The sequence below is a fragment of the Rhea pennata genome, chromosome 16 (assembly GCF_028389875.1).
Source record: "Rhea pennata isolate bPtePen1 chromosome 16, bPtePen1.pri, whole genome shotgun sequence".
Taxonomy (NCBI): Eukaryota; Metazoa; Chordata; class Aves; order Rheiformes; family Rheidae; genus Rhea; species Rhea pennata.
In genome coordinates, this window is record NC_084678.1 from 17271915 (window position 1) to 17298294 (window position 26380).

Consider the following 26380-nt stretch of genomic DNA (forward strand, 5'->3'; position numbering starts at 1 on the left):
ACGAATAAAATTAAAAGACGAGGATCCGGGTGGAAGATGGAAGCTCTGCTGCGTGACGGAGACGTGGCCGAAACTTTCGCACCCCGGCAGCGGCGGTTCTGCAGCCGGACGGTCTCAGAGGGGCAGCGGCGGCCGGGGCCGGACTCGCCCCGCCGGCTCGGCTCTTCCCGGCTGCCCAGCGAGGCGACTCCTCGCGTGTTCGGCAGGCTGCGGCGGGTCCCGCAGCGCCAACACGCCGCAGCTGATCTGCCAGCCCCAGGAAGGGCGCGTTTGCAAGCTGGCGCTCACGGCGGCCTGACGGACATCCAGTGACGCGAACGGATTTCCACCGCTTCGTTTTAGTCTCTTCCGCACAGCAAGGCATCCGAGGAATATTTTGCAGGACGCAGAAAAAGCACGAGAAAATCCCATCCGATTGCTACCGAGCTGACGGCAAGGGCGCCCGGCACCTCGGCCCCTCCGGCACGGCACGGCACGGCACGCGCCCTGGCCCGGGCGCATTCCCCTTTGCCAGCGCTGGGAGATGCGGCTCGTCCTGCACGGAAACGGAGCCAAAGGACTCTCGGTCAGAGCCCTGCAATGAGCTCGGTGAAGCCTCTGCTGCTTCCTCAGCTCTTTCCACCGGGTTTTTTTTTTTGCTAACGCAGGCTCTCAGGTTCGCTGCCGTGAGCTCCCGAGACATCTCGCTTTACGGCGGCGCGGTTTCAGCGAGACGCGCTGCCGCTGGGCTGCGCCGCCCGCTCATCCCGCGCTTCGCGAGGCTGCGCCGGGATCACGCCGCGTTCACCTCCCCCGTTGGCAGGGCCGGAGAAAACCGCTGAGCTTGCGGCAGCGGGGCCGGAGCAGGGCGGCCGGGCTCAGCCCCGGCGCGGCGCGCGCTCGCCGGCTGCGCTGTTTCTCCTAGCGAACCTGGACAGTTGTTATGTTTTCCTGAACACAGCGTTAACAGACTACCTCTGCGGTGCATCACCCACGCAAGGCCCTAAATGGAGCTGCAAGACGGCCTTAAACGGGGCCAGGGCTGAAAATAGCTCACAAACAGCGGCGGCGTGGGAGGCGCCGAGCCGAGGTCCCGAGCGCCGCGTGCGGGACGGGAGGTGCCCGCTCAGCCTCCCAAACCTAGTCCTAAAACCACGAAGAGACTCGAGGCTCCACAAAGGTCTGGGAGAGCAGCAGGCTCCGGAGGACGGCAGCGACCCCAGGACGGGTCCGAGGGCCCGGGCGGCGCTTGGGCGGCAGCGGAAAGCGCCTCTTTCCCTGCCCGCTGCGGGGTTGCTCCCCGGGCCAGCGGCTGTCGGTCACTGCTCCACCCGCATTACCGCCCTGCCCGGCTGCGAGCGGACACGGGCTCTGGAGGAAACTCTTCAAGCCGCACCCGAGGCCAGTCTGATGCCCACTTTGTTTCATGCCTCCCGGACCGCTTCTCCCAGGATTAAGGGCCACTGCGCTCCCGTCTGGCGGTTTCCAAGGAAGCGGCGATACTTCCAAGGGGCTTGTAAAACACTGCTCTCCGAAGGCACGCTCTGCCCGGCGGACACGATCTCCGCGGAAAAGCGGGCAGACCTTCACCTGCGCGTCGGGCAAAGGCAGGCGCTCTGGTTTTAGTCAGAGCACAGTGCTCTGGGCAAGAGCAGAGACAAAACACACAGGACGTTTATGCAACAGCACCAGAAAATCAATTTTGCTAAGAGTTGTTGCAACACCCCTAATGACATACTGGAGTATTCTCTTGTATTCTCGTTTGCCGTGAGATGCCGAGTTTACACTCAGAGATTACAGCAGAACAGAGACCATCAGAAGGACTGGGGTTTTGCAGCTCAGTTTTCCAGCTGGTCTGGCCCCAGGGCTGCGGGGAGAGGCACCGTGTCCCCCTCCCCTTGGGACGGGGAAGCCCAGCTGCATGACCCCAGGCGTGCGGTGCGACCCTGCACGGTGCTGCACGTCCTCCTTGGAGCGGGATGGCTCAGGTCATCCCCTTTTCCCAAGCCCTTGAAGGCTACTTTGCTGCAAACCTAGCAGGCCCACAACGGCATTTGTGCAGCGCGTGGTACCTCTTAGCACACACTAAGGCTCCCAACTAGCCCGAATATATATATTTTTTTCTTGCTGGAGCCTCTTCAGAGGTGGAGGTACACAGGGAAAAGAGCTTCATGACAAATACTTTAGCAGCAGCGGGAACAGTTATAACAAGAGCAGGAGCAGGCTCTCTGGGATCCAGACCTCACAGTCCCAGGGGAGCCTGGAGAGACTGGCTATTTGAAGATGGAAGCGCAAGTACTCTATAGAGAGGCCATACCATACTGTGCTGCCTGGGAGCAGGTTCAGGCCTGGCAAGTAGAAAGAAGAGACAGCTCCTTTGGGATATGAACGCAGAAACATGGAAGAAAAATTCACCTTTTGGCACAACAGCTACTCCTCCCCTGCACGCACACGCACGCAGCCTCAGCAGCGGTGGAAGTAGGTCTCTTAACCACAACCCACCTTGAATCTCGGCTGGGAAAGACGGTGGTCACGGAGGATTAGCGCTAGGTCTCTCCACCGCTGTAACGTCCTACTTTAACAGCGTGCCAAATCTCCCATCGCAGCCTGCTGCAAAGCTTTCGGCTGCCCAGGCACAGACATTGCCCCCTTCTGAACCCGAGACAGAGAGAGAACCTCACGGACCACAGAGACTGCTGAAGCCCTGAAGAACATTATTTTCACCTTCTAGCACAAGGTCATGACACAGCAGACACGTTACCAAGAGAAGGGTGGGGACACTGGTGTTTTATAGGCATAACAAATGCACAGCAGCGGGTTTGTGCGTGACAACCAGTGAGCACTGACCTTGCGGGGAGAAGAAAAAAGGAACACGCAGCTCATCAATCAGCTCGTGTATTTTTTGAATCCCCTTGGAGATGCAGCATTAAGCTATTAAATAATAAAGCCTCGGTTGCAGAGCGGCTCCAGCTTCCGCAGCGCCCCGTGGTGCTGGGAGGCGCACTGGGACTCCGTGCGAGCAGGCGCAGGGTTGATGCGCGCGGTGAGGGTCTGGTGCACGCGATCTGGGGAACACGACGGAGGTCTGGAGCACGCAATGCAGGTCTGGGGCGTGCAGTGAAGGTCTGGGGCACGTCACCGTGGCCCGACGGTGCCACGTGGGACCGGTGCACGCACTGCAGGTCCGGGGCGTGCGATGCGGGTCCGGGGCGTGCGAGGTGGGTCTGGCGCACAGGGTGTGGCGAGCGTGACGTGCGTCCGGTGCACGGCGCGTGGGGCTGGCGCGCGCAACGCGGCCCGCCGGCCTGCGATGCGGACCTGGTACCCGAGCCGTGGGGCCGGCACCCGCGCGCGCCGTGGGTCCAGCAAGCGTGACACGCGCCCGGTGCCCACGGCGCGGGGCTGGCGCCTGCGCTGCGGGCCCCATCCTGCTCCCACCCCGCGCACCCCCGGGCCCGGAGCGGCTCCCGCGCCCGCAGCGTGCGGGGGGGCGGGGGAGGAATGAGTCAGCGCGGCCGCGGAGGCCCGGCCGCCCCCGCCCGCGCTGCGCGCCCCGCGCCCCGCTCACCTGCGCGGGGCCCCGCGGGTGTCCGCGACGGCGGCGGCCTCAGCGACCTGCCGGGGAAGGGAGAGAGCGCGGCGGTGAGCGCCGGCTGCGCGGGGCGGGGCGCGCAGCGGGGCGCAACCCCCGCCCCGCTCCCTCCCCCGCCTCCAGCACCTGCGCCGGCCTCCATGGGCGCTGCGGGCGGCTCCGCGCGGCTCCGCGCAGCGCGGCGGTGCGGGGAGGGATGGAGGATGCAGGGAGGGACGGAGGATGGATAGCGGGTGGACGGAGGATGCAGGGAGGGAGGGAGGGCGGGAGGGATGAGCCTTGCAGCTGCGTAATTTGCAGCGCTCTCTGCGCTCTTAAAGCGACGGCGCAACTCCTCAGTTTCCATGGCAACTGCCCGGGCCGGGGGCGCGGCGCGGCCCCAGCGCGCTCCCCCCGCCGGCGCGGGCGGCTCGGGGCCGCGCAGGCTGCCGCGCTCCCCTGCGCAGCCCTGCGGCAGCGGCCCCCGTGCGTTGTGCATGTCCATCAGATTTTATATATGTATATAAATATATATTTATATTTAAAAGCTTCGCCCCGTCAGAGCCCAGTTTGGGTAGCGGTGCTGGAAGTGAGCACCAAACCGGAGCGTTGCGCTTGAATTCCCGCTGGTAACCCCCCTGAGAGCGCGTGTCCGACCTCTCTCAGACAAATTCTGGTTACTCGTAATGCTACCTATGCATTTCCTTCTATAGCTATTAATTTACCTCTTCTAACTTATTTCAAATGCAAACATGTAGGGCACAGCTGCTCAAGGTCTACCTGGACCCACTGAGTAACTTACTGTGGCCACTCGGCCAGAAGCAGTGTTTTGGCTCTATTTTTGCACTGGTAACCGTGGCTGAGAGGAATCAGCGGCTGCTGCAACATCCCTCAAGAGACCGGGAGAACCATAAAATGCTGTACATGCATGTATACCGACGTTACATCTGTGCATATAACAGCTAACATACACAAATGTACACATAAACTTAGGGAGGGAAAGCGTGTTCACCTGTTGGCAAGGTCAGCGTAGAGTTTACCCGTACGTTGGATCTGGATCAGACTCCAGTATCTCATCAGCCTTGATCTAGATTAAGAAACAAAACCCACATCTAAATATATGCAGCAAGTATGCAGATTTAGCCCATAATAGAAGTGTTATAATTCCTTTGCCTTTGCAAACTCTATTTATACAGCCCCAGACAGTTATTTCAGAATTCTGACAACTCTATTCCGTAAACATATTCTATTCTTTCTTCCAGTATAATTTCCTGCAAGATTTTCACCTCATTTGTTCCAATATACAGATCATTTTCAATGTATAGAGATCCTGCCAATTTGTCTCTTATTTCTTGTAGTTTGCATGCTGTTTTCCTCCAGCCGCCCTTTGTTTCTGTATTTTCTGGTGGATAGGATGCATATCCTTTCTCCCTGAAAAGAAAATTAATTAGTTATCACATCTGCTATCACTGTTACTCCTCCTGCCATTAAGGCAAAGGCAGATGTGGCAGTAGCAAGTCGCTTGGGTTTATGAGATGCACATTAGTTTCAGATATCTTGTGGGGCAGAAAAATGGTATGTTCTTCTCTCGCTGTCTTGCTTTTTGTTTTGTTTCCTTCCCAATCGCTTATGCAGCAATTTTTCTCTGTTTATATCACATACAGAATGCCTCAGGCCTAAGTTTCAAGTCTCCAACATTACCTCACCAATTCCTCCTCCTTGTAATATTTGGATGTAGAGGAATGAAGGAATTACCACAAGACTTTTCCAGATACGGGGGAAATTGTTATTTTCCCCAATTTTTAAAAACAGTGCAAAGGATACTTCAGAAATAAGGAATAAGAGAGTCAATAACCATTGTTTTAAGTAAGATTACACTGAAGGGAACTTTAGGGGAAGGGGTGGAAAAACTCACCTTTTTACAAGGTCATAATATTCCCAAATTCTCAAAATCTTTGAGGTGACTTCTCACAGTTTTGTGTTTTAGTGTACAGCTCAGTTTCCCCTGATGCTGTGTAGTGTATTCTTTCTGGTTCGCACGGGAGAGCTGGGACTCCCCCAGAGACGTACCATGCTTTGGTGGTTAGGTCTTCTGTCTGGGAATGAAGGAGACATTTTCATTCCTCATTCTGCCATTGGCCTGCTCCCAAGATGACAAACTCTAGATTTTTAGACTCAAGCATTTTCTCCAGCACAGATTGATACTCAGAATCTTAAATGAAACTGCCTGGCTAGCCCTCAAAGAAATGAAGAGAACAGGCCATTCTTAACCACAGTCACAGGCTAGGCAAAGTTTGTCTAGCATTTCTCCTGTTTGTGGCAGAAAAGGCAAATACGATTGCTTTTACAGAGGAGAAAAGGTCTCTGCATTTTACCAAAGAGGATCCTACACTCAGAAAAAGTAAAACCTCAGAGTACAATGGCAAAGACTTCCTACTGCCTATTTTACCAGCTATTCTGAAATGGAAAAAAGAAAAGCAAATTGAAACAAAAACTCCAGCCAGCCAACCAAAAACAAACAACAACAACAACAACAAAAAAATCTCCCATCCATTTCTGCCCAGTTCAAAGTGATTAAGTAATTTTAAAATCTTTTTACTCATCTGAATAGACTCCTGGAAAGCAATAATAAGTGTTTCTCTTCTTCAGATTCTCTATACTCTATAGCGACGAATAATTTTATGCATGACATGGAAACAGCATATGTTAGCAGGACTAGACACTCAAAGAGTGTAACTAAAACTGATAAATATCTGGAAATTTAGAGTGCATGATAATATTCTCCAGCCTTTGAAATTTTAAGAAAAAATCACAGAAAATGCTGACTCTAAAAAGTCAAACCCAAACTACAAATAGATGGCTTCTGATTTTGATCCTTCAGAAAAAATACGAAAGAGCTAGAGACATCTTCTGTTTTCTGTTGATTTAATACTGAAGTATGTCAACATAAAACACAGTTACATTTTGTTTAAAGTATTAAGATTCACAAACATTCCATATTTAGTAACTTTAATGTAACTGCTTTATCCTACATGAAAAACACTAACTTTACAACATGGAAATAGAAGTGTTAAAACTTTTTAAAAATTAGGTAAAAATGCAAAGAACTAATATCTCCATTTAAATAGGTCTACACATAAATAAAAAATAATCTTTATCTAAGCATGCTCCATGAGATCTAAAATTTCAGAGGTTAGGATTTCTTCCTGAAACATGTGCAACTCTTAAGGATAGCAGAACTTGTCTCAGCTTTAAAATACAAAAATTATGCTAGAGATAATAGCTCTCTAGACCTTAAAATATGAAATGTTGAACATTCTTGGAAAGCCATAAGATTTTTAAATGGACTAGTGTTGCTGATAAACACAGTTTGACGGATTTTTCTTTACTGATGGTGTTAGTAGTAAACACACACAAGCCCTTCAGTTATTGAGTGAGCAGAACACATTATGTCTTCCAATAAACTACATGAGTTTCTAGAAACATGTTTGGGTTGTGGATCTGCATTAGATGAAAGGACTGCATGGTCCATTAAATGTGAACATTTGTTCTTTGTCTACATAGCCCAAGATCTCTAACAAAAGCATCAGTATTATCCAGCAATGCTGTGAAATTGTATATAACTCCCTTATGGATCTTTTTTTTTTAAAAAAAAGAATAAACAGTGAAAAAGTTTGCTCTTTAGTTTAACAAAAATATTTTAAAAATAATTTAATCTCCAAAACTATACTCTAAGAAAGGTTTGAAAGAATTTTCATAAAAACCTTAAGAATGTAAATCTTGTGTGGAATATCTATTTTTAGCTGTCATTTACTAACAGAATAATTAACCATTCATTATATAAACATACATGTTAAAACTAAACATAATAATGAACACCTTGCTAACCAGTATTGAAGTAACACATCTGCACAAGTTTAGTTACTTTGCAGTTCTGAAGGGACAGACAAATGAAGGAGAGTTCTGCTTAGTTCACCATGGTTTGACAAGAATTTCAGTCAATTTTTCAGGGAAAAGATTTTCTGAAAAATTAAGGTTTTTTTAATAGCTTATCTGAATATTACATGATTTCAGAGAGTATTGAACATAGGGCCTACAGTTGCTGTGATGTCAGCAAAAGGAGCACTTTGAGTAAGCTCAATAACCAACTGTTTCTTTAGAACAAGAAAGATGTAAAACTTGGCTGCAGCTTCTTTCCGGTTGTTTTTCTGACAGAGCTCCAGTAAACTGAAAGAATTCACTCCTGATTTGTTCATGTGCTGTATAAGAGGGAGAAAAAAAGAAAAGGGGAAAGGGAAAGGGAAAGAATGGAAAGGGAAAGGGAAAGGGAAAGGGAAAGGGAAAGGGAAAGGGAAAGGGAAAGGGAAAGGGAAAGGGAAAGAAGAGAATAAAAGAAAAAAGAAAAAAGAAAAGGAAAAGGAAAAGGAAAAGAATCATTTAGGTCAGCTTAACTGCCAATAAAACCATACCTCATCAAGTTTGAACTGAAAAGTACTTTTGCTCAGAGTGAATATTTTCCAGTTGAATAGTATCTTATCTTGGCTTTTACATTTATAGAGTGGCTCTTAATATTTTATTGCCATAATATTGCTACCACCTACATATGTTACAAAAATTTACATGCCTGCAATTCCACTGAATTCAGTGAAATTGTAGTGAGGCATAAAATGAAGCATATCTGTAATGATTTTCATGATTCAAAACAATAAAAATCATTGCATACTCTGTTCTTTGAATAGAGATTACCAGCTATATCATAGACAAATTAATTCAGAATTAACTAATTATTATTATGGTTTGGTTTTAAATACCTACACATAAATTTAAGTATTTATTTATGGGTATTACACACAGCTTTTTAAAAGTGTTAACATAAAATAACTAAAAAAACCCAGAAGGTTGCAAAGTCAACCTCCAGCACTAGGGAAAAGCTAGGCTGAGAGCAAAATTTGGTGTACTTTGCTTTGGCAAAAGTTCCAACCAAAATGTTCCCCACATCACCATTCCCATGTTCTAATTTCCATGTTTTCCTTTCTCTATCACTTGTTCAGCCATGAGGTACATTGGATTAGAGAACTGCCCTGGGCGAAAATAACTTTTTGGTATGCTTTTCTTTTTCCTTTTTTTCCCCCCTTTTTCCCCTAACCAGACCAATGCTGAACCATCAGAATGCTTGCACTGGCCAAAGGGAGGGAGAAGGAACATGCAGATAGGGGCAAGAATTTAGACATGCAGCACCATGACAGCCTGTGCTGGCTCCAGTGTAAGCCTGTTACAAATTAGTGCATAAGGAAGGCATACAATATCATACATTACAGCTTCACTAATTTTGAAGGGATTTCTGCAAGAAAGTCAGAATAAGCCTTCCTGATACAAAGGCTATCCTCATTGCTAAATTTTTAGTGGCTTGAAAGTACTGGGGCATTAAAATCTCTTAAAGCATGAGCTACTAGATTTTTTTTTTTTTAATATAACCATCACTCATTGCCCTAGCCTTAATCTCAGAAGCAGTTCAAAGAGATGAAGAGCCCAATGCAGGCGCCTTGTAGCGCATAGCTGAGACTGGGCAAAGCTATAAGTGGTTGGGAATAGGAATAGGGTTTCACAGAGATAGTCTAGAGATTACTCACAGCAGGAATAAAGCAAGGGGTTACAGAAAACATTGCTGATAAAGTAAAAGTTCAGAAAAATTCCAGAAATTCCAGCAGGTGAGAGAGAGTGGAGCACCCTGTTCTGATTTCTTATATAAATTGCCTATATAAACACCCAGTAAAAGGCAATTATATATAGCATTGGAAAAGTAGCAATACGATAAACTGCGTAAATGAGCAGGAGATTTTCTGAAATGGTCCAACCAAAATCAATACCTATTTTTGGCATCTGTTTGCAATATTCAACATTGATACCTGTAAAGTTTTTAATAACTGAAGAGTTCTTTTGCTCCACCTTTTTTCTTCGCTGTCTTTGTTGTTCCCTGTTAGCTCCTTGATAGGAAACATAACAGAATGTTAGATAGCATGTATAAAAAGTCATACACAAAGATGATGAAAAAGACAAGTGTTCTACCTTAACTGACAATCCAACTGGAGCTAGACATTTTGATGACTATATATAGGGTATCTGGGACTTTTGACACCTCTACACTTACAACAGGCTTTGTGGAACTGAGAGAAAAAGAGTGTTAACTAGGTTCTTCCCTCTGCAAAAAGAGAGGCAGATCAAATGTAACAACACTTTATATACTATGAAAATGGTCCCACTGAGCCTTATGAAGGCAGCTTCACAGTAAGACACTATTGTGTGTCACTAGGGTTGCTATAATATTAGAACTAGTCAGGAGCCAAAATGAGTGTTCAGAATTTCAGCTTTATATTTTAGAATAAATTTACGAATTCAACAGGACAAGATTACATGTGGTTCACAGCTTTTAAGTTTCATCATAACCACTAAGTTCAGAAATGATTTCCTCTTTATGTGGAAGCATAGTTTCAAAATAGGGAGTTGTTTTCCTCATAGACTCTATAACATTTAAGTGGTGGAATATATGTATCCCTGACTACCAAGCTATTAATGCTTTTGACTGGCAATATATATATTAAAGAGTATATTAATACATTGAAATTCAAAGTCAGTTCATGAAAATACCACTTTCGTGTTTTTAAATATTTCTGTGAAAGAATGCCGTTCTGTTGCTAGCTTCTAGTGCACATACATTTATTAACTCAGCTTGCTTTATTTCAGCTTCTTGTCCCAGTGAAGTATTCACCAATGAAGAGCTCTCAGACAAAGCAGTTCTATCCTGCTATTAGAATAGGAAGGATGATCAGCTGGAACAGGCAGTCATGCATACAATCTCATTCCCAATTATGTAATCCTGCTCCAAAGATTTATTATAATAACTCTTTTCCAAAGTTATTTAAGAGTTGTTATTTCTATCTATTTATCTTAAATCTCTATCTCTATATCTTTCTCTATCTTTTCTCACATAGGAAGAATCTTTGCTGTAATGTTCTTCCTAAAACTAGATCTAGACATATGGGTTTAGTTCTGGTACAGACCCTATGTTTTCTGTTACTGTCAGGTCCAATTTTATCATTCTTTTTCAACCTTAAAGAGTCTTGTATTGTTAAATAATCCCCTTTTAAGATAATTTAAATAAAGATGGCAGAAATAGATAATTAATTATTACTTATTTCCTCAATTTGAGACACAAAAGAAAAATTCTAGCCTTTATAAAGATGACAATATTTATCTTTTCAGTATAAACAGGCTATATTTTATATTAAGATTCCACTTAGAATTAGTTTATAGGAGATTACTATGTGGTTAACAGATATTTTAATTAATAATTTGTTGTGAGAGTCTGACAAGGTGCTTACAAACAAAACTTTCATGACACAAGCTACTTAATGCTATATCAGCTGTCTCTGTAACATGTTTTTCAAACACATATTAATAATTTCTCAGCTTTTTATAAATGGAACTTTAACATAAAAAGAAACCAATAAATATATTTAGTTCTCTAAAATTTATAGAAACTACTTACTATAGTTTCATCAAGATTATCATCAATTTCATTTCTGCTATTCTGTAATCTCAACATAAATGAATCATTTCTATTTTTTTTCTCAGTCTCTGAATGAGAGGACTCCAGGCAACTCGGCTCTTCTATTATCAGCATCTCTGTATTAACAAAAAGAACAAGATTTCAGAGGAAGTTATGGTAATCTGTGTCTTTAAAAATGCTTTCAAAAACAAGACCACGCTCCAGTCTAGAAAACCCAAGATGGGTGCTAAGTAGAGTAAGTATCATACCGCATAGGACTACAGAAGGAGAACCTTTCAAGAGAGCTTTTTCTGTAAGCATCTAAAAATTGACCTTTACAGATTTGTGTGAGGTGATTTCACTGATTAACTTCTGCGCTAGTCATGTAGATTATTTTCCTAGCTGAATAGAAGAGTGAAAATGGATAAATCATCTTAGCAGAACATCTAAAACAGAACATCTCTTGTTGCTTGATGTCAACCAAAACATGATCTTCAAGGTAGAAATAGGACTTATTTACCTGAATTTGGACAACAGTTTGAATAAATTCAGAATAAATAGGAAGCCAGTTTTTTAAACAAGCCTCCAGTTTGGGAGTCAACTGGGGAAACAAAAGGAAAACTCCCAGATACCTCCTTATGCCACAAGAAAGAAAAAGTCTTGCCTCATTTGGGGTGTGCAAGGAGCAAAAGAACAGTAAAATACTTATAAAAAGAAAAATTGCTTTTGTTTTTATACTAAATTTAGCCAATTTTTTTTTAACATTTACAACTTTTTAGCCTTGACTTACAAGTTACTGTACACAGGGTATGTGTGTCTCAAATGTTATATAAAACGGATTTGAAATGCGTCCTAACTGCTAATTCTATTAAAATGTCACCTTTTGTATCTTGCTCTTTTCTTGTTTCTTCCATTTCAGACTCCATTGATATTCCATTTCTTCCCATCTTAAATCCATGATACTTGAAGCAGTTTGCAAACAACTGAAAACAATCATATTTATTATTTTTATTTTATCATTTTTTATTGACAAGCATTAAAACAAAGGAATGATTATGAGTTGTATATTGATTACTGCAATCTAGAATTTAGAGATTTGGATCAAGTCTTTCAGACAATCTGCAATGTTTTTTGAAGTAATAGCCTTTTGCAGCTTGATAGTGAAGTCAATGAAATGTCTTAGTCACACCTTGGATCATTTTGCCTCTAAGGCAATCAACAAGGAGGGATGAAAGAGAGAAAAATTTGCAATTATCTCAGCACCTGCTGTTGTGTTCATCCTCATAAATAACAAGTTGTAGTTCTGCACCTTAACTCTGAGAAGTTAAGGTGTACTGTTCTAATAAATATGCAGGACTGTTTTTGTGAACACTCTGCCTCTCAGATCTCTCAAAGAAGCTATACAGTCAAAGAAACACAGTGCAATTAAGATAAGACTGCTGTAAAACATTTTTTTTTCTGTATCACCTTGTACACATATTGATCTCTTCTTTCTTTATCTCATTATAAGCTATAAACTCATAGCTTCTTTGGATGATCTGTCAAATAATATATAGGGACATGATAGGCTTTGGTAGATCATATTCCCATGAAACAAATGCATCTTTCCTGCAGAGAAGAACAGTAAGGACCAAACTGTAAAAACAAACAAACAAACAAACAAAAAAGGTGGTTTGGCCCATGCTTCCAGCCAAAATGGTATGGTGATCAAGAGCATCTTGAAATCTATTTGAAAGGCAAAGTCCCGACTTCTGCTGAGCTGGAAGATTAATCTTCCATTAGGAAAGTTAAAAAAAAAAAAAAAAAAGGCATACCATCTTTCCAAAGTCATTAATCATATAATAATAATGTTTAAGCCTTATGTAACTTTAAAGTAAATGCTAAAGAGAGTAGCTTTAAAGTAAATGCAAAAGAAAAATACGGTACAACGTTGATTACAGAGGAGAAACAAAAAAAATAGAAAGTAAGAAAGAAATTGATGAAAATCAGAAAAATTGCGTGTTAATGTATAGTCAGTCAGATGCCAATATGAAAAATGAAACATGTTTCATGTTTCTCAAGATTCTGTGTTATTTTTTACTCATTTTTGCAGTGCTGGAGAGTGGGGTGCTGGAGATTAAGACCTGAGTTCTACATAAGGCCTTTTTGCTGAAGCAATTAATTGTGAATACACTTACAATCATCAGATATCCGCTGAGCTGTAATGCAGAACAATGCTTTTAATGAGGATTTGCACTTGCAGTTTGTTAGGAATTCACATGAAACCAACCCTGCAAAATCTCTAATAATTAGATCCTAAATATGCAGTAGTCCCAAAATTTATACACGGTCATAAAAACCTACAAGGAATAATCTTTACCATTTGTAGCTCAGCATGAACCAAAGGTTGTGCAGTGTGGGACAGTAGTACATCCACTCCGCCTGACTTCTTCCACATCATTGTTTTTTTTGTTGGGGGTGCAAGGTCTAACGTAGCAAGAGTGTCCGTGCAGTTGTTAAGTTGGTTGTACATAGCATTGCAGCTGAGCTCCTTGTCTGCATCCACAAGCAATTTCCTCTTTCTTTTATTTTTTTTCCTCTGGGTGATAACTAAGTAGAGCAAGTATTTTAAAAATGGTATTGACCTCCTTCACTGACAGATAGCTCTCTACAATGTAATTCAGCACTGGAGGCACTAAATAGCAGAAAAAATAATCTCTAAAGAAACTTATTTAATTATCTCTCTTCCCTGCATATTTACTGTTTGGCATTACAGTATCAAAAAACTCAACAGGAGTTGTTCATAGCTCCTATTTCTGATTTTGTGTGTTTTTTTTTTCAATAGCTATTACATTATGAATATACATGAATGAGGTCCAAGGCACTGAAAATCTGGGCATGCAAAAAGCATTGTGAAACAACTGAACAGACTGCTTACCTACTGAAATACAGCACAAACTTTAAAGTACAATGCACGGATCATTTCAACAAAACTTTTCATAATGTCTACTCTTTCATACAGTTCTAATTGAGGAAGACATAGGACTGTTTTACTGAAGAAGCAGCCACATGATGGTTTAATAAGCGCACATGATGTACCAACAAGATTGAGTAAACTATCTTTAATCCATCAAGAAGTTAATATTTCCAAGAATTATCAACATACTCAACAACCTTCATTATCTCATGATTCATATCTGTATTTGTCATTTTAATCTTTTCATGTTCAAATTAGGTGGGACTCATGTAATAAACCAGAGAGAGAGACAATCATTAGTTATACATCAGTATCTTCCTGGATATTATTTTGGCAGTCCAGAAAATGTAAATATTTTAAGTATTATTGTCAACAGGAACTTTTTTTATGTACTAACACCCAGCAACGTGATAGATGAGGTTTAGGTATACTCATAGAAGAAAAGAAACAATTTTTCTTTTTGGATCATGTGTTAGAAGTTCATGAAATAAATTTTACAAAGGCATGAAAGTTTTAAGATTGTTACTTTGCATATAAAAGATTGCTGATGTATCACTAGCAATGAAAGTTCTTCAGCTAAAATTTCAGTAACACCCATGAGTATGCTGGATTTGCACTGCTAGCAGAACTGCAGAGGAGCAAAACTTATCTGGGTATGTGGAAGAGACTGCAAATAGAGATTTGTGCAGATCAGATGAATAGCCTGATACTTGTTTTGTATAATAATCATCAGAAAAGAGAACTCCAACAGCAGGAGCAAATTAAATGTAAAATGAGAATATTCTGTGGTGCAAAAATTTGAGTAATAAAAAAGCAAGAAAAGTAAGTGCAGTGATGCAGCCATTAGCAAGAAACTGATCTAGTTCTGTATCATCACCTGTATCATCAATGGGCCCAAGCACAAATCCTTCTTCTTCAGACAAAAGTGTTGTTTCATTCATTAGATCACCTTTTTGAATCACGACATCTGCACCATTGGAATTCCCTATAAGTAAACCCAGCAAATAACCCAAATGAAAAAAAGAACTATAATATGAAATAATTTCTCAGCCTTATGATATATGAAATCAGCATCAGACAAAAAAAAGATCAGAATTAGAAAACTATGATTTATACCTGGCACTGCTGCTGCTGCTCATGTGCTACACTCTACATTTTCTTTTGCTGACATAAGAATCTTTATGATCAGCTGGTAAAACAAACTGGAGAACTGATCAGGATGAAAATTCATTTGACAAAAGGACGAAAAATATTTAATTTCTGTATGGTTCAGTTTCCAGTTCCAGCCAACTACATGACACTGTGAACATTTGTGTTAACGCAAAAGGAACAGGCTTTGCAAGGATGGAGGAGTACAATGAGATGTGTCACTGTTCTCTTTAAAGCTCCAGATTACACAAATCTTCAAGAAACTTCAGTAATTCAAAAAATTAATTTTTTGAAAAATAGTTTTCATTTCAACAACTTATTTCATTAGTGCAAAATCAAAATAAGACTAGCAACACCTTTATGAACTACTAATACGTCATTTGTAGCTGAAATGTGGAGTCAGAAATAGTGGTAGATAAAGTTCAAAATCACAGCATACCCTTCTGTTTCATTTCCATCTACAAAAGCAATAGCACGCTGTCTAAACAGCAGTATGGAACAGCATTTTTAAAATATAATTTATCATATAAGATGTTTCTATCTGTGTCAAGCTGCAAACCTAGAATTCCAAGGTCAAATTAAACTATACCTATAATGGTGAAAAAATAGAAAAAAACACATTAACACAGAGAAAAGGCAAGGGATGTGACTCCTATCATATAAGCCTGATATAAGGCGAGAAACTTCATGCATTAACACAGGAGCAGAGGGTTCATTTAAGTAATGAGGAACAGAGATGCTACAAACTCACCAGCTGCACTGTTCTCTGGAAGATCTTGTGACAAAGGAAGTTCTTCCTCCATATCAAGAATGTCTTTAATTAGGCTATTTTTCTCATCCCTCAATAGAATTTCTTAAAAATAAAATACCTAGTTTTATTCATTCTAAGTTTTAGGAGTCGTGAAACAAGCTGATACCCCCATATGTTACTTATTAAATATTAATTTTGTACAGACAGAAAAGCTTAGCTTACACAGATGTGTAGCAATATTACAAATGTCTTTGTATAAAAAAAGAGAACATCAGTCTTAATTTAGTTTTCTTTTTCTTGAAAAGTGTGATCATTGATACTTTTTCAAAGGTATAAGTCTACAAAAGCTTATGTAAATATTTTAAGCCACAAAAATGTACATTCAGTTGTCTTTGTTATTATGACAATAAGAATAAAAATGCTATAGTATATCACTTTTTAAAATGTAAATTAAACATTAAATATAAATTCACTGCATTTCATTCTAAAAAATGAAATATATTCTTTAATTCCATTTTAGCTGGGAATGTCTAAATGATCACAGATTTAGTGACAAGGAGTAAAAAAACAAAGTAGAAAACCAAACAAACAATAAAGAAAATTTATGTTTCAAAACAATCAACTTCATGTTTGTTCGCTTCCCTGTAAAAATAGATACTTGTAAAGAGTCTAATTCTGTTTATTTGTGATAAATCCTACCAATCATATCCCCAGCAGTCTCCTCATCTCCGAAACAGTCCTGCTCGAAACAGTAAGTATCGTCACACAGTGCAGACTTGTCTCCATTTAGGCTTGCAGAGGTGTGATCAGCTAAGACACTATTACTGCTCATTAATATACTGCCCTCAAAGAAGCTATGTTGTCTTAGCGTATCTGGTTCCTCACCTGAATAAATACAGAATTTCTGATGATTCATCTATATGAACATATGTATAATATGCATTTATCCATTTCCTAATTTTTCAAATAATTTAAGAAATATTACAAGATATTGCACACAGCAAATGGAATATTACAATAAACAATTTTAACTAATTCAATAAAAAACACCAAATGTTGAGTTTGATTCTCATTTTCTGATATCACATTATATTACTTCAGTAGAGTACTGGACACAAAAATCTAAGCATGAGACTATATGATAGACCAATCAACACAAACATGAAACAAATGCATTTTTGATAATTGCTTTTTCACATGTGAATATGACTCAGACTGTACAAAATTTTTCATAGAACACACACACTTTTCCTTATGGAATATTTCTAATTTCTCAACTTCTCTCACCAAAGTTTCTATCACAGAGAAGTATATTGCTTTCGTAATCCTCTGTAAGTGTGATGTCTTCAGCTCTGCTCTGATTCAAGGTAAAATGTTCAGCAACATCAATGGCACTAATAAAAAAAAATTATACAAAATACAGTATGAACTGAAACCCATTGACCATTTAGCTGGAATGTGAAAAACTTCTTTCCAGATAGTCTTCAAATCTGATGTTTTATTGTGAAAAACAAAAAGACAACTATGGTTTTCTATGGCATTGAAAGTACCCCAGCTGATCCTAACTTCTACAGAGAAAGAACCACCTCCCAAAGCTCTTAGAATTCAAACCATTTCAGATGTTAAAATTCACTGCTTCAAATTTCCTCTAAAAGCTAAAAATACAACACACGGAAAACAGATGCTACATGTTCATTAAAACTGACACCTCTAAGCAAGTAGGCAATTGCCTTCTTAGCCAACCAAAGGTCCTACGTAAACTCCCGTGTAAGTTATGTAGTGAAAACTGAATCTGCAAGAGTCATGATAGCATGATAGCTTGGGAGAGGTCAATGAAGGAGAGGAAGAACATTTAGCTAAACAAACTTGGAAGTAACCTCCACATCTGGAACTTCATGAATGAATGATGCAGATGTACACTCAGAATGCAACCTCCTTGAGAAATAGCAGACATATTTATAAGGATTGAGGAAGCATAATCCATACCCCTCTCTCCATATTTCATATTTCTCCACTCTGCTTTGCCAGCAAACTTTGGCTTCTACAAGTTTTTTCATATCCAAGCCCTACTATCTATGAGACGCTTGTCACATAATAGGCATCTAGTTTGTATAATGCCATCATCCGTACATCAAACTCTACAGGCCCTCTGGGTAGTCACAAAAAGCATGTTTTCCAGAGCTGGCACACTAAGCTTCTTGAATAAATTGAAAAAAATATTTTTTCTGCTTCACTGTAGTTATAAAATCCTAAAGACTTACAGATTCCATCAAACTGTATTTAAGATGAGATACTGAGGAAATGTCCGCAAAAGTCCATTATCTTGGATCTTTCAGGGGACCAGAGCCATTTGAAATGTGTTTTGACCTTGTGTTTTATATTAGTTTTTTCCATTAATGCTGATGTATGCCAGAAAAGCCAAAGAAATTTGTTGGCTTTTTATCAGGATCCAAGCATACTACCTCCTAGAAAACATCAAGCCTCAAAGAGCAAGTGACTGGAAGTTAAACCAGTTACACAAAGGAACAGTGCAGCATTGCTAAGCTACCAACCAAGTGTTCCTTGTTCTTAAAATATAATTTATACCACCTTTTATATCTTCTCTTGAGGTCAGTAAGTTGTTTGCAGGCTTTGCTCAGACAATGTAAAATGTGAAAATTCTGAAGTCTAAGTTCAATACATTATTTCGTTATAAAGTCCTTATGCTGATTAAATGGACTTGGAGGAGCTCTACAAATGCACAATTCTTGTGACTGTAGCCTTGTAAATCTGACTGAAATTTTAGAACAATTTAGTTATCGAACCAAAATAACTTCATCTGAATTTAGCTCCAATAACAATAAAGAGATCTTCTACTTTTGAAAATGCTAAAATAACTTACAAAATATAGGGAAACATTTACTTTAATTCAGGAAGTGCTGTTGCAAAATCATGAAATTCTTCAGGTAATGTAATGGTCTGATAAGCAGCCTCAAAGTTCTCTTCTGGAAGGTCAACAAGTCCTAAAATAAACACAAAACAAAACAAAATAAGTAGCAACAGAAGAAAAGTAATGTTCTCCCAAGTACATATAGTAAAACTATAAATCTGTCAAGGTCTCTGCCATTATAAATAACAAAAGTAAAGCTGAAGTACTTTGTCAACAGGACTTCACAATGGAATTTAAAACCTTAATTTACATACACTTTGGAAGTTACATTATTTACAGAGAGATACAGAAGAGAAAGCTGCTGGTGAAAACTGCTACAGGCCTTGAAATGCTGTAAATATATTGGGTTTACCAACAGCTACTTAAAGCCCATGGAAGATTCTTATAGCTGGTATTTGGGCTAGAACCTTTCATGCCACTTCATTTGAATTACTGTGTTTTCTCTCCATTACCTACATAATGCTATTCTCCAGAATCAAATAATTATGAATTAAGACTGCAAATACTTTATACTCAGAGAATCATGGAACAGTTGAGCTTAGAAGGGCTCTCTGAAGGTTATCTAGTTCAATCTTTTGCTCAAAGCAGTTAATTTCAAAGTTAGATTGCTTTAGACTATTTCTGATAATGGAGATTCCACAGCATCTCTGGACAAGCTGTCTCAGTGTTTTATCACATTTATTGTAAATTTCTTCCTCTTATATCCAGTTGGAGTTTCACTTGCTGCAGTTGTGACCACTGACTCTTGTCTTTCTGCTGTGTGCGTGTAGATAAGCTACTATAATACCTATGAAAAATAAATAGTACTATGTAATTTTCTAAAGCATTTCCTCTAGAGATTTCAAAACGTTTACAAATATTACCTAATTAATCATTATCATATTCATAAGATTGATGTATAATAGGTCACAAAGAAAATTAAGAAGTCTAAGTCAATAGATGCTGGAGTTCTTCTCTTCTTAGCCTTCTTTCCTAACCTTGAGGCAGCAGTGCCTCCCTATTTGTTGCCAAAATAAGATAAACAAATAGCTGTCTTGAAATGGATGCAGACACTTGTATTCTCTTTTTGCTTAATTAACAGAAATGTCCAAAATTAAATTTAAAGATAAGAGCACAGATGGAAAAATGCAGAATGCTATACACACCTGGACGAAAGGCTGTCTTCATTTTTGCCAAAGCTTCGCTACAGTCTGCCAAGAGGTACTTTGCTTTCCTGTGGTAGATTCGCACCACTCCTAAGAGTAAATGTCCAGAGGTGCGCAAAGCAATTGCAAACTTTGATAATTAAAAAAAAAAAAAAGTTCAAGAGTTAATATTTTTGACAAAAACATTAAAATGAAAATATTACACAAAGTAGTAACACGGTTACAATAAATTACACTGGCATGGAGCTGGGAACTTCCAGTTGTTTCTGTACCTAAACATTACCATGTTGATGTTGAATTCATAAGCTGATGCTTGCTCTTTATCTAAAACATCTCAACTCACTACAACAGTACAACACATGCTGAAGAGCAAGCAGCTGCACATATTCTAGTATTTGCCACTTTGATTATTTTAAGTGGGCAGACACTGTACCAACTATGCACTTACTTAATAATACAAAATCTTTCTGCAGCAAGAAAACACTAGTTGGTTATTCTTGATGCTAGAGGGGACAACATCCAAAGGGAAGACTATTACATCTTGGAAAATGCTTATAAATAGCAATACTAAGATCACTTTAACAAAGTTAACTTACTCATAACCCACAAAAGACAGACAATGAAATTCAGAGCACCAACTACTGAGCAGGTATTTTAATGGAAAAAAAAATCTGCTTGTACTAGCAGAAAGCCTTGGATCTCCTAACCCATTGATTAGCAACAGTGCAAAATGTTCTTTACTGTTCCAGTAGATGCAATTAAAACAGAGGGGCCAAGGACTGAATGAGTCATGGATACATAACAGCTGGCTCCCTCTGTGCTTATTTGAGCCATACCTTATCTGCGATACACAGAGGACTTCAGCCTCCAGGACCGTTAATACATAGCCTTTTATAAGCATTGAGTATGCTTAATTATATATTTATCTACTTGCAGTTGAGGACCTAGAAGAAGTCCACTGAAAGTGGAAGGATAGTTATGGTAAGTTAATTATAAGAATAGCAAAACCATTCTCCTCAAATGTTCTGTGTACGATTTAATGGGAATTTTCATAGTCCCTTTACTTTGGTTAAGCAGCTGACTTTTCAATCTTTTTGAGACACTTCCCCCAAGTATTGGCCATTCTCAAATTATTTTGAAGTTTTTCTATCACTAGTGCTCAAAATCTCTGAAGAAAGACCAGTGATCAGGGAACTGATGAGTTCATGTCACTTTATGGACCAACTGAAACCCACTTACTGTGATCTCATGGACAAGCAGCAGTATATAGGAAAATATATTTGAATGTTTTTTGGTAAGGTTTCCTTATGGTGTATACAAATGCATCCCAAGAATTTCCAAGGGTAAAATAACAAGTAAAATATTTATAGTACTATAATTTAATAGGATAGAGATTTTATCTGAGTGAGAGCTGAATAAAATCACAACAGGAATTAGCCTCATGTGACTTTGGAATAGTCACAAATTAGTCTTAGAGAACGAATTTTTACAGTAGAAAAAGCCTTGTTCCCTACAGAATATATAGACTTCTACACCAGAACCTACCAGCAGGCCAGAAGGCACCTTCTTATTTAATAACATACCTTTGGAGAGATGATCTTCTCAACAGTAGTCTCCAAATTGCACTCAAATATATGGGCTTTGGTGAGCTTCTTCTCCCAGTGGGCAGCAAGCCATATTTTGGCCAGGGGCCCACGCTTGTTCACAAATAAGTGCATATAGAACATACTGGCTACGCTGAGGTACGCGGATCACCCGGGCCACCACGTCCTGAGGGCTCTTCCCTTCTCTGCTGCAGGGGCAGAAGGCGGGGGAAGGAGGCAGGGGGTATTTAGAGGGGGCAGGAGATGCTGAGGAGGCAGGGGAGAACTTAGGGTGGTGCTGAGGGAAGGAGGATCCTAGAGTGGTGCTGAGAGTGAGCGCACCAGGTGCAGTGCTGAGGGGATGGGGGCACCTGCCACGGCACTGAGGGGATGGGGGCACCTGGCATGGCGCTGAGGGGATGGGGGTACCTGGCACGGTGCTGAGGGGATGGGGGTACCTGGTGCAGCGCTGAGGGTATGGGGGCACCTGGCACGGCACTGAGGGGATGGGGGTACCTGGCACGGTACTGAGGGGATGGGGGTACCTGGTGCGGCGCTGAGGGGATGGGGGTACCTGGTGCAGCGCTGAGGGGATGGGGGCACCTGGCACGGCACTGAGGGGATGGGGGTACCTGGTATGGCGCTGAGGGGATGGGGGTACCTGGCACGGTGCTGAGGGGATGGGGGTACCTGGTGTGGCGCTGAGGGGATGGGGGTACCTGGCACGGCGCTGAGGGGATGGGGGTACCTGGTATGGCACTGAGGGGATTGGGGTACCTGGCACAGCACTGAGGGGATGGGGGCACCTGGCATGGCGCTGAGGGGATGGGGGTACCTGGCACGGTGCTGAGGGGATCGGGGTACCTGGCACGGCGCTGAGGGGATGGGGGTACCTGGTGCAGCGCTGAGGGGATTGGGGTACCTGGCACAGCACTGAGGGGATGGGGGCACCTGGCATGGCGCTGAGGGGATGGGGGTACCTGGCACAGCACTGAGGGGATGGGGGTACCTGGCACGGTGCTGAGGGGATGGGGGTACCTGGTGCGGCGCTGAGGGGATGGGGGTACCTGGCACGGTGCTGAGGGAATGGGGGTACCTGGTGTGGCGCTGAGGGGATGGGGGTACCTGGCACGGTGCTGAGGGGATGGGGGTACTTGGCACAGCACTGAGGGGATGGGGGTACCTGGCACGGTGCTGAGGGGATGGGGGTACCTGGCATGGCACTGAGGGGATGGGGGTACCTGGCACGGCGCTGAGGGGATGGGGGTACTTGGCACAGCACTGAGGGGATGGGGGTACCTGGCACGGCGCTGAGGGGATGGGGGTACCTGGCACGGCACTGAGGGGATGGGGGTACTTGGCACAGTGCTGAGGGGATGGGGGTACCTGGCACGGTGCTGAGGGGATGGGGGTACCTGGCACAGCGCTGAGGGGATCGGGGTACCTGGCACGGCGCTGAGGGGATGGGGGTACCTGGCACAGCACTGAGGGGATGGGGGTACCTGGTGCGGTGCTGAGGGGATGGGGGGTACCTGGCACGGCGCTGAGGGGATGGGGGTACCTGGTGCGGTGCTGAGGGGATGGGGGGTACCTGGCACGGCGCTGAGGGGATGGGGGTACCTGGCACGGTGCTGAGGGGATGGGGGTACCTGGCACGGTGCTGAGCACATGGGGGTACCTGGCATGGCACTGAGGGGATGGGGGTACCTGGTGCGGTGCTGAGGGGATGGGGGGTACCTGGCACGGCGCTGAGGGGATGGGGGTACCTGGTGCGGTGCTGAGGGGATGGGGGTACCTGGCACGGCACTGAGGGGATGGGGGTACCTGGCATGGCGCTGAGGGGATGGGGGTACCTGGCACGGCGCTGAGGGGATGGGGGGTACCTGGTGCGGTGCTGAGGGGATGGGGGTACCTGGCACAGCGCTGAGGGGATGGGGGTACCTGGTGCGGTGCTGAGGGGATGGGGGTACCTGACATGGCACTGAGGGGATGGGGGTACCTGGCACGGTGCTGAGGGGATGGGGGTACCTGGTGCGGTGCTGAGGGGATGGGGGTACCTGGCACAGCACTGAGGGGATGGGGGTACCTGGCACGGCGCTGAGGGGATGGGGGTACCTGGTGCGGTGCTGAGGGGATGGGGGTACCTGGCACGGCACTGAGGGGATGGGGGTACCTGGCACGGTGCTGAGGGGATTGGGGTACCTGGTGCGGTGCTGAGGGGATGGGGGTACCTGGCACAGCACTGAGGGGATTGGGGTACCTGGTGCGGTGCTGAGGGGATGGGGGTACCTGGCACAGCACTGAGGGGATTGGGGTACCTGGTGCGGTGCTGAGGGGATGGGGGTACCTGGCACAGCACTGAGGGGATGGGGGTACCTGGCACGGCGCTGAGGGGATGGGGGTACCTGGTGCGGTGCTGAGGGGATGGGGGTACCTGACATGGCACTGAGGGGATGGGGGTACCTGGCACAGCACTGAGGGGATGGGGGTACCTGGCACGGCGCTGAGGGGATGGGGGTACCTGGCACAGCGCCGAGGGTGCTTAAGGCGATGCTGAGGGTTTGGGACCCCCAGCGCGGCGCTGAGAGGAGGCGGGCGCGGCGGGGCGGGGGGGGCGCTCGGCGCGGCGCTGAGGGCAGGCGGCGGCGGCGGCGCGGGCTCAGGGCGGCGGCGGCCCCCGGGGCTCCCCGCGCGCGCCCGCCCTGTGTGTCGGGGCCGGGGCGGGAGCCGCGGGCTCGCGCCGCCGCCAGCCGCCGCCCCCGCGAGCGCGCGCGGCCGGGCCGGGCCGGGCCGGGCCGGGCCATCCAAGAGCTGTTGCCCGGCATCGATGAGCAGCAGTGAGGGAGACAGACCCGACCCCTCCTGCTCCGTGCACGCCGAGGGCCGGTTGCCAGCACACGCCTGGAGCCGGGCTGGCTCCCAGCGGGGTCCCCAGACCCTCCCCCCCCCCCGGCTTCACCCACCAGTGTGGCCGAGCAGCAGGCCCAGATGCAAGTTTTCGCTACCCCACAGCACCCCAGCACGTTTGCAGCGGGGAGCAGCACCAGCCTGGAGCTGCTGCGTGTTGCTCCGGGTGCCGGGACACCCTCCGGGGGCTCCTCTGTGCTCACACCAGGAAAAGCCAGAAAAAAGCCGGGACCGCCACACTGCCGGGCTCCTTGGTGGCCTGGCACGTGGGCCAGCTGCCGCTGCCGGGAGCCCCCCGCGCCTCCACGCCGCACCACCGCCGGTGTCCTGGGGCGCAGACGAAGTGCAGCAGCTGCCCACGTCATCCCCGGAAAGGCACCTCGGCCCTCACTGCTTACCCCGGGGGAGCCGAGAGCTGCCCGGCTGCTGCATTTGCAGGTCGCTCTGCTGGGATGGACGTGGCTGCTCTCCAGAGACGTCCTAGAAGGCTGCAGGCCCTCTCGGGGTGTGTGTGGGGGGGTCCCATGGCTTCGGCCCCGGCTAGCAGCCCCTCGGGAGCCGGGCTTGCTTTTGCGTTGGCCCACGTGTGGGCATGCAGCCTGGAGCGGGGCTGCGCATCCCCGGCCCCCGCGCAGGCTGTCCCAGCGGCCTCCCGGGCTTGCCGGTGGGAACCTGCTAGAGCAGCTCCAAGTCCCCGTTCCTTCCCGGAGCTCCCTGAGGACCATGCTGGCGTCTCGAGGAGCACTACGAGGCCCAGCTCAGCGCAGGTTCCTGCCAGCATCTGCAGACGGAGGTCACTTACCCACCTCTCTTCTCCCAACCTTTATCCTTTAAGAGGCTGGTTGAAGGGCACCGCTCCTCTTTTTTTCAAGTCAGCAGTGCTGCATAGCTCTAAGCACTTTGGATAAAATGGTGCAGGTGAAGAGACCTGCAGACGGGGGAAAAAATGAGCTCAAGAACCGATCTCTTTGCAGAGGGAAAAGGCTAAAGGCAGGCAGCACCCTGCCCACGTCAGCTGGCCAGCACCGCACAGCCGCCCCGCAGAGGCTGTCAGCACGAGTGTGCACGCACGGGGGCACTTACCTACGGCCAGCTCAAAAAGCTGCGTTTCTCAGCCCTCTGCTTCATGCTTTCCGTGCCTTGCTGTATCCGCAGGCGGAGCACAGAAAGTCTCCTGGTGCTTCCCAGCCGCAGCCCGACACAGGAGCTGCTGCCGTATCGCCGGGCGCACTTCCGCGCTTGTGGTTTCCCCCGTCTCCCTGGCGGCCTGGTGTTAGCTGAAGATAATTAGGCCTCGGTTATCATCAGGAAAGCTTTACACCCTTTCCCAGCCCAGCCCCCCGGCTGCTCCCGCCGGAAGGCAGGGCAGGCCGGCTCCGTGCCTCGCGCGCCTGCCGGGAGCACCGAGGCACCGCGGCGTGAGCGCCGGGGCCCGCCCGTGCCGGCAGGCGCGACGGCATCGCGGGGCCGCGCGCCTCTGGTGCTCCGGGAGCTGAGGGCTCTCCGCGCCGCCGCCGAAAGCCTGTGGCTGGCTCCCGGATTGCTTGGCTGTTTTTCTCCCAAGCAAGCTCCGACCTCTGAGTCACCTTGAGCGGCGCCGGCTGCGGGCGCTCGCTCTGCCGCGGGATGCTGTGAATACTAAAGAGGCAGGAATGAAACTTTGCCCCCGCGGCAGGGCCGGATCGGAGGCTGGCTGCGCACCGAGGAGCGGCAGCAGCAGCCACGCACACCCCAGCCTCCCTCCGGCCTTGCCCTTTCTGTGCCGCGAAGGGACGTGCGGCAGGAGCCCGGGCCGCGTCCACAGCCTCCCCAGCTGACACCGGCCGCCCTTCTCCTCCGCCTGCTTGGGGCTCCTGTTTGCTGC

The 26380-nt window shown here is 45.3% G+C and overlaps 1 protein-coding gene across 1 annotated transcript; it reads right to left on the reverse strand.

Annotated features, from left to right (window-relative positions):
* Nucleotides 1-7520: 7520 nt before the first annotated feature.
* RAD21L1 (RAD21 cohesin complex component like 1) lies at nt 7521-25084 on the reverse strand. Its single transcript, XM_062589230.1, has 14 exons — nt 24915-25084; nt 21610-21818; nt 20027-20156; nt 18855-18954; nt 17240-17346; nt 16652-16837; nt 15953-16054; nt 14930-15037; nt 13456-13685; nt 11977-12079; nt 11097-11233; nt 10263-10352; nt 9457-9534; nt 7521-7809 (listed from the first exon to the last, which is right to left on the reverse strand). The coding sequence occupies exons 2-14, from the start codon at nt 21751-21753 to the stop codon at nt 7621-7623; spliced, it is 1704 nt and encodes a 567-aa protein (XP_062445214.1). The 5' UTR covers nt 21754-21818; nt 24915-25084; the 3' UTR covers nt 7521-7620.
* Nucleotides 25085-26380: the final 1296 nt, after the last annotated feature.